The 12,185-nt window shown below is 43.3% G+C and overlaps 1 protein-coding gene across 2 annotated transcripts in view; it reads left to right on the top strand.

Annotated features, from left to right (window-relative positions):
• ipo11 (importin 11) overlaps positions 1-12,185 on the top strand; it is a 275,946-nt gene that overhangs the window by 166,982 nt on the left and 96,779 nt on the right. For both annotated transcript variants that reach the window (XM_029638398.2, XM_029638396.2), the window contains exons 24-26: positions 2,208-2,303; positions 3,890-4,003; positions 10,241-10,362. In XM_029638398.2, coding sequence (XP_029494258.2) covers positions 2,208-2,303; positions 3,890-4,003; positions 10,241-10,362 — 332 coding nt within the window. The remainder of the gene's footprint in view (positions 1-2,207; positions 2,304-3,889; positions 4,004-10,240; positions 10,363-12,185) is intronic.

Genomic DNA, 12,185 nt, shown 5'->3' with positions numbered 1-12,185 from the left:
CGAATAATATCAGTTAGGGAGCAAACCAACTAACAATACACTTTAGCTTAAGACAGGTAAACAATGAACCTAGCTAGGTAAACACAGTTTAAGATCACACACGTCACTTAACGTTAGCTAATTAAACAACAACGAACACAGTGTCAAATCATGTTACTAACCTGCATGAATACGTCTCTGGGATACGAATAATAACGTCAGCTAGGGAGCCAGCCAGCTAACTAACAGTACACTTTAGCTTGAAATGAAACCACTTTGTCAAAATTAAAAATGTGTAATATCTGAAAATGTAGCTAACTATCTTACCTGCATGCATCATGGATGTGTCTTCCTGTCAGGAATGCCATACCATAGTTGCCCTTAGTTTGAAGATGTAATTCAGAGACAGGTGTTTTCTCCATCTCTTTAGCTATTATACTCTAATTCCACTGATTTCAAAACTTGATTCTCCAGAAAGTGGAAAGCAACACTTATGCAGCTCCACTACACAATACATTTTTTTTTTAAAGCTGCGTTCAACAAGATTACCAACACAGACTGACGAGCTCAAATAGACAGACACCCTCAATATGGCAGACCAATCCAAACTCCTCTCTCGGCATGTCCAGCCCACTCATTATCACAGCCAATCATGGCTAATGAGAATGTTGCGTTCTTTTTCTGTGGTTTAACCAACAAGGCCCGTAATATAACAATTGCATTTGTATTTACATACAAGTTTGTTATAAAGGCACATGAATGTCCGACAAGGCATTTCTACCAAAAAACACATTTTGATTTACGTTCAAATGGTTCTCATGTGAAGTCGTGACTTGCGACATACGCTTAGTATCCTGAATCGGGTCACATATACAGGGTGTACCGGTACCGAGTTAATGTGAGGGGGTACAGGTTAGTCGAGTTGTTGTGTACATGTAGGTAGGGGTAAAGTGACTATGCATAGATAATAAACAGCAAGTAGCAGCAGTGTAAAAACAAAAGGGGAGGGGGTCAATGTAAATTGTCCATTAGATTAATTTTTCAGCATTCTTATGGCTTGGGAGTAGAAGCTGTTAAGGAGCATTTTGGTCTTAAACTTGGAGATCCGGTACCACTTGCCCGTGCGGTAGCAGAGAGAACAGTCTATGAATTGGGTGACTGGAGTCTTCGACAATTTTTTGGGCCTTCCTCTGATACCGCCTAGGATATAGTTCCTGGATGGTAGGAAGCTTGGCCCCAGTGATGTACTGGGCCGTACGCACTACCCTCTGTAGCGCCTTACGTTCAGATGCCAAGCAGTTGCCATACCAGGCGGTAATACAACCGGTCTGGATGCTCTCAATGGTGTAGCTGTAGAACTTCTTGAGGATCTGGGGACCCATGCCAAATCTTTTCAGTCTCCTGAGGGGGAAAATGTGTTGTCGTGCCTAGAAATTTTTTAAAACAATTAAGTTACGAGTTGAACTTTAATTAACAGATGAAATATGTTAGCACGACTGCCTTTTTGCATCTCCATCCCAAAGCCCTTGCTTGGAAGTGTACTTGCCCTCATCCAGGCCAAGGTGGCGAGACACGGTAGTGATAACACCATAGGCCTTGTTGATCTCTGCACCAGACAGGATGCTCTTGCCAGCATACTTGGGGTCCAACATGTACGCTGTGGCGTGTATGGGCTTCAGGCAGAAGTCTTTGCGCTTTTTAAAATGTATTTTAGAACTGCAGTTTCCTCTGTTTACTACGGGAACGTTTTTTTCCAAAAATGAAAATACTGCCCCCTAGTCACAACAGGCTAACTAGCTGGTTTTAGACCTTGGGGTAGGTGTTCTCTTCCAGGCTGTTCATTCTAGGGTTGAAGTACAGTTTTGGGCACAGGACCTGGAAATAGAGGTTTTCACAGGTCCAAAAAGTCTAACCCTTTCCCGAAATGATCCTGGGGCTTTCCCACCCAGACCGATATGCATAAAATGTTTGTTTTTTAAATATACATAACTTTTCCAAACGGACCAGAGGTCAACAAGAGCCTTTCTGTATAGACCTTGTCAGGGCCACACCCGGTCCGATCTGAGTGAGGAAATTAGCAGAAAAGTACTTTTTTAGCTACCTTATTAAACTGAGCTGATAAAGCACGAGAGGGAGGAGCCGTTCTAGTAGGACAATGAGTGATCAACCAACCAAGCCGCATCGCGTTATAGTAGACTAATAGCTGTCTCTTTTCTCTCTCTCTGTAGGTGGTAGAAGTAGCTCTGAAGGTTAGCCCCGTGTTAGGAGCCCACATGTTCCAGCCCCTGCTGCCTTCTGTCTTCAGAGGGATCGTGGATGGAGAGGTGAGCTACCTGTTAATGCTTTGTACCTGTTCTGGAGCTGGGCTTTGGTGCAACCAGGGTAGCTAAATTCCAGTAGCTTTCCATAAATTCACGGGTTTTCCAGAAATCCTGGTTGGCGATTTGGGGAAAGTTACCAGCATTTTTGCAACCTTAGTCTGTCTCTCTCTCTTTCTCTTTTTCTCTGTCTTATGAGAGCTCTGCTTTAACTGCTATGGCTCCCTGTCAGAACCTTCCATAGGAACCTTTAGTCTCTCACTCACTCACTATGGGTTCCCCTTATGTCGTTCCCTGTCGAATACTAAAGGACTAAATTGAATGACAGTATAAGCCATTTAGCCTCTATAGGTCACTGTAAACTGAGTGTATAAAACATTATGCTCTTTCCATGACAGACTGATCAGGTGATTTCAGGTTGAAGGCTACTTCAATCAGTGTAGAGGAAGGGGTGGAAATAGGTTAAAGGATTTTGAACCCTTGAGACATGGATTGTGTATGTGTCATTCAGAGGCTGAATGGGCAAGGCAAAATATTTAATTGCCTTTGAACGGGGTATTGGTAGTAGGTTCCAGGTGCCTCCGGTTTATGTGAAGAACAGCAACTCTACTGGGTTTTTCACGCTCAACTTTTTCCTATGTGTTATGTGTATTAAGAATGGTCCGCCACCCAAAGGACATCCAGTCAACTTGACACAACTCTGGAAGCATTGGAGTCAACATGGGCCAGAATCCCTGTGCGCTTTCGACACCTTTTAGAGTCCATGCCCTGACGAGTTCAGGCTGTTCTGAGGGCAAAAGGAGGGTGCAGCTCAATATTAGGAAGTTGTTCTTGATGTTTTGTACACTGTGTATGTTCTTTGGTTTAAAGGAACATAATTGACCAACGTCAGTTTAATTATTACAATTCCATTTCGTTCCGTTTTTTTCTTTGAACTCAATGCACAGTTTCTCTCGCAATCGAGAGGGATAGAGATCAGAGGTTTCTCTACCTGAAAATACATGATATAAGCAATTGATAGTTGATATTCAGCAGTCATAAAAGTATGCCTTATTTAATTTGAAGATCTACTGAAATAGTGATTTTGTCAGACAGCATAGGCAGCAGCTCTATAGAGATGATGACTTGGAATTCAATTAAATCAAATCAAACAAAAGTAATTTACACAACTGAAATATTTTTAGTGAAGTAATGTGAATAAATTATAGTTAATAATTGATGAGCGGTAATGGACAGTCACTACCATTATGGGGCTTTTATGAATTGTTTTCTGTTTTACAGCATTCAACTGACAAAATGCATAATCAATTTCATGTTTGTTTTTTTTAATATATCGAAACTGAAATCCTTGATTCTTTTTTAATAATCGAAAACGAACCAACCTCAAAAAGCGCTAATTGCTCAGCACTACTGTATGTCAAACTCATACAATTACCTTGACTGGTTTGTTCTGAAAGCGCTCCAGGTTTTATGCTTTCATCAGTTACCTTGGCATATCCTGTACTTACTCATTGACAGTAATACGTACATGCTCCTCTCCACATCGGTGTTTTCAGCATTAACCCTGTTCTTTCTTGTGTGTGTGTTTGTAGCGGTACCCGGTGGTGATGTCCACCTACCTGGGCATCATGGGAAGAGTCCTGCTGCAGAACGCTAGTTTCTTCTCCTCTCTCCTCACACAGATGGCCAGCGAGTACAACCAGGAGGTGAGACACCTTGCCAACTAGTAGAGTGGTGGAATGGTAGGCATATTGGATGTACCATATGGACCGTAACTCTAACCAGGAGGTTACATCATTTAACCCCCCTCTCCCGTAATTTAGCTTTGTTACCGCCGTAGTACTTAAAGCAACAAACATTTTCCCAAGATGCCTTTTTGTTTAGATGTTTATTTATATTCACCCTCTATTGTCTGTACAACTTTTCTTTAGCGACAGAGAATAAATGAGAAAGAAATTCTGCTCCCCTTCAACAGCAGCCAAAATGATTAAATCACGTTCAGTCCACCAAAGTATTCAGACCTCTTGACTTTTTACACATTTTGTTACATTATAGCCTTTTTCTAAAAATGTATTAAATTAATAAAAATCCTCAGCAATCTACACACAATACCCCATAATGACAAAGCGTAAACAGGTTTTCATACATTTTTGAAAATGATCATCCTTGATCATTGATCATCCTTGAGATCTTTCTACAACTTGGAGTCCACCTGTGGTAAATTGCATTGATTGGACATGATTTGGAAAGACACACAGTTGGCAGTGCATGTCAGAGAAAAAACCAAGCCATGAGCTTGAAAGAATTGTCTGTAAAGCTCTGAGACAGGATTGTTTCGAGGGGAAGGGGGTACCAAAAAATGTCTGCAGCATTGAAGGTCCCCAAGAACACAGTGGCCTCCATCATTCTTAAATGGAAGATGTTGAGAACCACCAAGAGTCTTCCTAGAACTGGCCACCCGGCCAAACTGAGCAATCGGGGGAGAAGGGCCTTGGTCAGGGAGGTGACCAAGAAGCCGATGGTCACTCTGTGGCGATGGGAGAACCTTACAGAAGGACAACCATCTCTGCAGCACTCCACCAATCAGGCCTTTATGGTAGAGTGGTCAGACGGAAGCCACTCCTCAGTAAGACGGGCCATGGTCAGGGAGGTGACCAAGAACCCAATGGTCACTCTGACAGAGCTTCAGAGTTCCTCTATGGAACTCTTGTGGGTAGATTGATGTATTCATTATAGAATAAGGCTGTTAGGTAACAACATTTTGAGGTCATTTTGAGTATTGGGGTCTGAATACTTTCCAAATGCACTGTATATGCCTGTTTGTCTGCTATGCTAATAGTTTTGAGATGTCTGTGGGTTAACTATCTCTGCTAATGCTAAAGTCACCACACCGTACAGATCAGACCCTGCTGGGTACATAGGCCATCCAGTTGGGATCCAGGCAGCAGCGGCCGAGATTAAGCATGGGTGCCAGTCTTTTGACTTGCGCCAACTCCTTGATTGTTTTAGATTCTTGTTTGGCCAGGAAACAGCATATGAGACGGCTGAGGCAGAAGGTGAAACGGCTTGCAGCCCAGGTTACTAGCATAAACCTGTGTAAACATCCACATGCCTCTTAGTCACTACGACCTGCTGGCCTACTCTGATCAGGGGATCAGTTTGCCAAACCCTGCTACTTGTTCACAAAAATAAGCACAAGGGAGTTCCAGGAGGCCCTCTGAGAAGCAATTTGGGTCAGATTGTATTTTTATATGGAGCCTATACATGCATCTCTGTTGATTTTTATACCAAAAATTAAGAAAGTGGGATTGAGGGCAGTCTTTCCGTTGTTGACACTGAGGCTTGTCCACAAGTCTTGACTTGTAAAAGGCCTTGCAGTTGAAATGTCGACCTTGACAATTCTCCTTGCAATCCCCTTATCTATGTTTTCCAACAGTATATGCCCCCAGGGTCTTCGTGCAACTTTATTTCACTAGTTCGTGGATTACAGTCAAACTTTCTGGGCTTGTTTGAGTAGAAAATGAAAGGCTAATGGATTGGGAGGGAATGGTTTGGACGATTGATTTCCGACCAGGGGATAAACGCACAGTTAGGTCTCATTAGGCCTACGAGTCCAAACAGAGTTTAAGAACCTCTGATACAGACTTTGCTATAGGGAGTTGGCTGTTTGTCTTTCCTCTGGGTACCCATTTCCCTGATGGAAATGGAGGATGGAGTTCGGTGGGAAACTCAAACCAGACAACCTCGTGGTCCACCAGGGACCAAATTATAGATGCGCTATATACTGTAGATATACAGTTGAAGTCGGAAGTTTACATACACCTTAGACAAATACATTTAAATTCAGTTACCAGACATTTAATCCTAGTAAAAATGCCCTGTTTTAGGTCAGTTAGGATCACCACTTTATTTTAAGAATGTGAAATGTCAGAATCATAGTAGAGAATGATTTCAGCTTTTATTTATTTCATCACATTCACAGTGGGTCAGACGTTTACATACACGCAATTAGAATTTGGTAGCATTGCCTTTAAATTGTTTAACTTGGGTCAAACGTTTCGGGTAGCCTTCCACAAGCTTCCCACAATAAGTTGGGTGAATTTTGGCCCATTCCTCCTGACAGAGCTGGTGTAACTGAGTCAGGTTTGTAGGCCTCCTTGCTTGCACATACTTTTTCAGTTCTGCCCACACTTTCTCTATAGGATTGAGGTCAGGGCTTTGTGATGTCCACTCCAATACCTTGACTTTGTTGTCCTTAAGCAATTTTGCCACAACTTTGGAAGTATGCTTGGGGCCATTGTCCATTTGGAAGACCCATTTGCGACCAAGCTTTAACTTCCTGACTGATGTCTTAAGATGTTGCTTCAATATATCCACATAATTTTATTCCCTCATGATGCTATCTATTTTGTGAAGTGCACCAGTCCCTCCTGCAGCAAAGCACCCCCACAACATGATGCTGCCACCCCCCGTGCTTCATGGTTGGGATGGTGTTCATTGGCTTGCAAGCCTCCCCTTTTTCCTCCAAACATAACGATGGTCATTATGGATAAACAGTTCTATTTTTGTTTCATCGGACATGGACATTTCTCCAAAACGTACGATCTGTGTTCCCATGTCCAGTTGCAAACCATAGTCTGGCTTTTTCATTGCGGTTTTGGAGCAGTGGCTTCTTCCTTGCTGAGCGGCCTTTCAGGTTATGTCGATATAGGACTCGTTTTACTGTGGATATAGTTGCTTTTGTACCTGTTTCCTCCAGCATCTTCACAATGTCCTTTGCTGTTGTACCAATGTACGTTTGTCTCTAGGAGACAGAACGTGTCTCCTTCCTGAGTGGTTTGACGGCTGCGTGGTCCCATGGTGTTTATACTTGCGTACTATTGTTTGTACAGAATAACATGGTACCTTCAGGCGTTTGGAAATTGCTCCCAAGGATGAACCAGACATATGGAGGTCTCCCCCAAAAAATTCTGAGGTCTTGGCTGATTTCTTTTGATTTTCCCACAATGTCAAGCAAAGAGGCACTGTTTGAGGAATGTCTTGAAATACATCCACAGGTACACCGACTTGCCAAAAATACATTTTTGGAGTGATTGAAAAATGAGTTTTAATGACGTCAACCTAAGTGTATGTACACTTCCGACTTCAAGTGTATGTGTGTATGTATATGTGTGTCTGTATGTGTATACATATATATATCGTATTTTTTTTATCCCATAATGACAACGCAAAAACGGGTTTAGACAGTTTTGCTATTTTATTCCAAATAAAAAAAAATATTACATTTACATAAGTATTCAGACCCTTTACTCAGTACTTTGTTGAAGCACCTTTGACAGTGATTACAGCCTCGAGTCTTCTTGGGTATGACACTACAAGTTTGGCACACCTGTATTTGGGGAGTTTCTCTCATTCTTCTCTGCAGATCCTCTCAACCTCTGTCAGGTTGGATGGAGAGTGTCGCTGCACAACTATTTTCATTTCAAGTATCTCCAGAGATGTTCGATCCAGTTCAAGTCCAAGCTCTGGCTGAGCCACTCAAGGACATTCAGAGACTTACATTTACATTTACATTTAAGTCATTTAGCAGACGCTCTTATCCAGAGCGACTTACAAATTGGTGCGTTCACCTTAAGACATCCAGTGGAACAGCCACTTTACAATAGTGCATCTAAATCTTTTAAGGGGGTGAGAAGGATTACTTTATCCTATCCTAGGTATTCCTGAAAGAGGTGGGGTTTCAGGTGTCTCCGGAAGGTGGTGATTGACTCCGCTGTCCTGGCGTCGTGAGGGAGTTTGTTCCACCATTGGGGGGCCAGAGCAGCGAACAGTTTTGACTGGGCTGCGCGGGAACTGTACTTCCTCAGTGGTAGGGAGGCGAGCAGGCCAGAGGTGGATGAACGCAGTGCCCTTGTTTGGGTGTAGGGCCTGATCAGAGCCTGGAGGTACTGAGGTGCCGTTCCCCTCACAGCTCCGTAGGCAAGCACCATGGTCTTGTAGCGGATGCGAGCTTCAACTGGAAGCCAGTGGAGAGAGCGGAGGAGCGGGGTGACGTGAGAGAACTTGGGAAGGTTGAACACCAGACGGGCTGCGGCGTTCTGGATGAGTTGTAGGGTTTAATGGCACAGGCAGGGAGCCCAGCCAACAGCGAGTTGCAGTAATCCAGACGGGAGATGACAAGTGCCTGGATTAGGACCTGCGCCGCTTCCTGTGTGAGGCAGGGTCGTACTCTGCGGATGTTGTAGAGCATGAACCTACAAGAACGGGCCACCGCCTTGATGTTAGTTGAGAACGACAGGGTGTTGTCCAGGATCACGCCAAGGTTCTTAGCGCTCTGGGAGGAGGACACAATGGAGTTGTCAACCGTGATGGCGAGATCATGGAACGGGCAGTCCTTCCCCGGGAGGAAGAGCAGCTCCGTCTTGCCGAGGTTCAGCTTGAGGTGGTGATCCGTCATCCACACTGATATGTCTGCCAGACATGCAGAGATGCGATTCGCCACCTGGTCATCAGAAGGGGGAAAGGAGAAGATTAATTGTGTGTCGTCTGCATAGCAATGATAGGAGAGACCATGTGAGGTTATGACAGAGCCAAGTGACTTGGTGTATAGCGAGAATAGGAGAGGGCCTAGAACAGAGACTTGTCCTGTAGCCACTCCTGCATTGTCTTGGCTGTTTGCTTAGGGTCATTGTCCTGTTGGAAGGTGAACCTTCACCCCAGTCCTGGGAGCTCTGGAGCAGGTTTTCATCAAGGACCTCTCTGTACTTTGCTTCGTTCATCTTTGCCTTGATCCTGACTAGTCTCCCAGTCCCTGCCACTGAAAAACATCCCCACAGCATGATGCTGCCACCACCATATGCTTCACCTTAGGGATGGTACCAGGTTTCCTCCAGACGTGTCGCTTGACATTCAGGCCAACGAGTTCAATCTTGGTTTTATCAGACCAGAAATCTTGTTTCTCATGGTCAGAGTCCTTTAGGCGCCTTTTGGCTAACTCCAAGAGGGCTGTCATGTGTCTTTTACTAAAGACTGACTTCCGTTTGGCCACTCTGCCATAAATGCCTAATTGGTGGAGTGCTGCAGAGATGGTTGTTACCTCCCTGACCAAGGCCCTTCTCCCCCCATTGCTCAGTTTGGCTAGCCATCCAGCTCTAGGAAGAGTATTGGTGGTTCCAAACTTCTCCCATTGAAGAATGATGGAGGCCACTGTGTTCTTGGGGACCTTCAAAGCTGCATACATTTTTTTGTGCCCTTCCTCAGATCTGTGATTCGACACAAGCCTGTCCCATAGCTCACAGACAATTCCTTTAAACCTCAATACTTGGATTTTGTTCTGACATGCACTGTCAACTGTGGGGACTTTATATAGACAGGTGTGTGTCTTTCCTAATCATGTCCAATCAATTTAATTTACCACTGGTGGACTCCAATCAAGTTGTAGAAACATCTCAAGGATGATTAATGGAAATATGATTCACCGGGGCTCAATTTCGAGTCTCATAGCAAAGGGTCTGAATGCTAATGTAATTAAGGTATTTTTGTATATCTATTTTTTTATTTGAGAACATTTCTAAAACCCTGTTTCGCTTTGTCATTATGTGGTAATGTGTGTAGATTGAGGACATTATTTTATTTAATCAATTTTAGAATAAGGCTGAAACTTTACAATATGTGGAAAAAGTTAAGAGGTCTGAATACTTTCCTAATGCACTGTATACAGAAGGGTGTATCTCATAAGCTCTACTCTTCCATCAGTACTGATGTAACAAAATAGGTGAGAGCATTGTGGATGAAGACTAATAGCTGTTATGCTTTGACCTGTCCACTTCTTTTCTGTGACTTTGAAAGACAAGAGGCCACTTCCGATGACTGATATGCTTGAACCTTGTGTTCTTGCTCTCTCTCTCTCGCTCTCTCTCCCTTTCTTTTTCACTTTCTCTCAGATTGGCCAGTTGTTAGGTGGTGTGATAGAGATGTGGGTTGACCGCATGGACAACATCACACAGCCGGAGAGGAGGAAACTGTCATCTCTGGCTCTGCTCTCCCTCTTACCGTCAGACAACAGGTGAGGACACACCTAGCAAATTAGTTGGAGCGTTTCAGCTCTCTTTATTTCCATACCCTGACTCCCATTGGCTGACAAAAAAAACACAGGCACACACACCAGCGTTTTTTCTGCATAGAAATGTATTGGGCGGGACGCTAAAGTGTTTTTTGGGCCGCTATGTCCAAACAGTGTAAAAAATATATATATATAAATACCGGTCAAAAGTTTTAGAACACATACTCATTCAAGGTTTTATTTTATTTTTGCTATTTATGCATTGTGGAATAATAGTGACGACATCAAAACTATTAAATAACACATATGAAATCATGTAGTAACCAAAACAGTTTTAAACCAATCAAAATATATTTTAATTTTGAGATTCTTCAAATATTCACTCCTTGCCTTGATGACAGCTTTGCACACTCTTGGCATTCTCTCAACCGTGATGTAGTCACCTGGAATGCATTCAATGCATGCAGTTCTTAAAATTTAATTTGTGGAATTGATTTCCTTCTTAATACATTTGAGCCAATCAGTTGTGCTGTGACAAGGTAGGAGGTGTACAGAAGATTTGGTAAAAGACCAAGTCCATATTGTGGCAAGAAGAGCTCAAATAATCAAAGAGAAACGACAGTCCGTCATTACTTTAACACATAAAGGTCAGTCAATCCGGAAAATATCTAGAACTTTGAAAGTTTCTTCAAGTGCAGTCGCAAAAACCATCAATCGCTATGATGAAACTGGCTCTCATGAGGACTGGAATGGAAGACCCAGAGTTACCTCTGCTGCTGAGAGGATAAGTTCATTAGAGTTACCAGCCTCAGAAATTGCATCCCAAATAAACAGACACTTGTCAATATCAACTGTTCAGATGAGACTGTGTGAATCAGGCCTTCATGGTCGAATTGCTGCAAAGAAAGCACTACTAAAGGACACCAAAAATAAGAAGACTTGCTTGGGCCAAGACACGCGAGAAATGGACATTAGACTGTTGGAAATCTGTCCTTTTGTCTGATAACTCCAAATTTGAGATTTTTGGTTCCAACCACCGTGTCTTTGTGAGACGCAGAATAGTTGAACGGATGATCTCTGCATGTGTGGCTTCCACCGTGAGGCATGGAGGAGGTGTTTTGGTGTAGGGGTGCTTTGCTGGTGACGCTGTCAGTTATTTATTTAGAATTCAAGGCACAATAAACCATCATGGCTACCACAGCATTCTGCAGCGATACCTCATCCCATCTGGTTTGGGCTTAGTGGGACTATCATTTGTTTTCAACATGACAGTGACTCCAGACATACCTCCTTGCTGTGTAAGGGTTATTTGACCAAGAATGAGAGTGATGGAGTGCTGTGTCAGTTGACCTGGCCTCCGCATTCACCAATATAGATGGTGTGGGATGATTTGGACCGCAGAGGTGAAGGAAAAGCAGCCAACAAGTGCTCAGCATATGTGGGAGCACCTTCAAGACTGTTGGAAAAACATTCCTCATGAAACTTGTTGAGAGAATGCCAAGAGTGCTGCAAAGCTGTCAAGGCAATGGTTGGCTACTTTGAAGAATATAAAATATTTTGAACTGTTTGGCAATAATGACCATTGTTATGTTTGGAGGAAAAAGGGGGGGCTTGCAAGCCGAAGAACGCCATCCCAACCGTGAAGCACGGGGGTGGCAGCATCATGTTGTGGGGGTGTTTTGCTGCAGGATGGGACTGGTGCACTTCACAAAATAGATGGCATCCTGAAGAAAGAAAATGATGTGGCTATATTGAAGCAACATCTCAAGACATCAGTTAAAGCCTGGTCGCAAATGGGTCTTCCAAATGGACAATGACCCCAAGCA

This window comes from Oncorhynchus nerka, linkage group LG27 (genome assembly GCF_034236695.1).
Source record: "Oncorhynchus nerka isolate Pitt River linkage group LG27, Oner_Uvic_2.0, whole genome shotgun sequence".
Taxonomy (NCBI): domain Eukaryota; kingdom Metazoa; phylum Chordata; class Actinopteri; order Salmoniformes; family Salmonidae; genus Oncorhynchus; species Oncorhynchus nerka.
The sequence above is the reverse complement of the archived record's forward strand: the minus strand, read 5'-3'. Positions and strand labels throughout refer to the sequence as shown.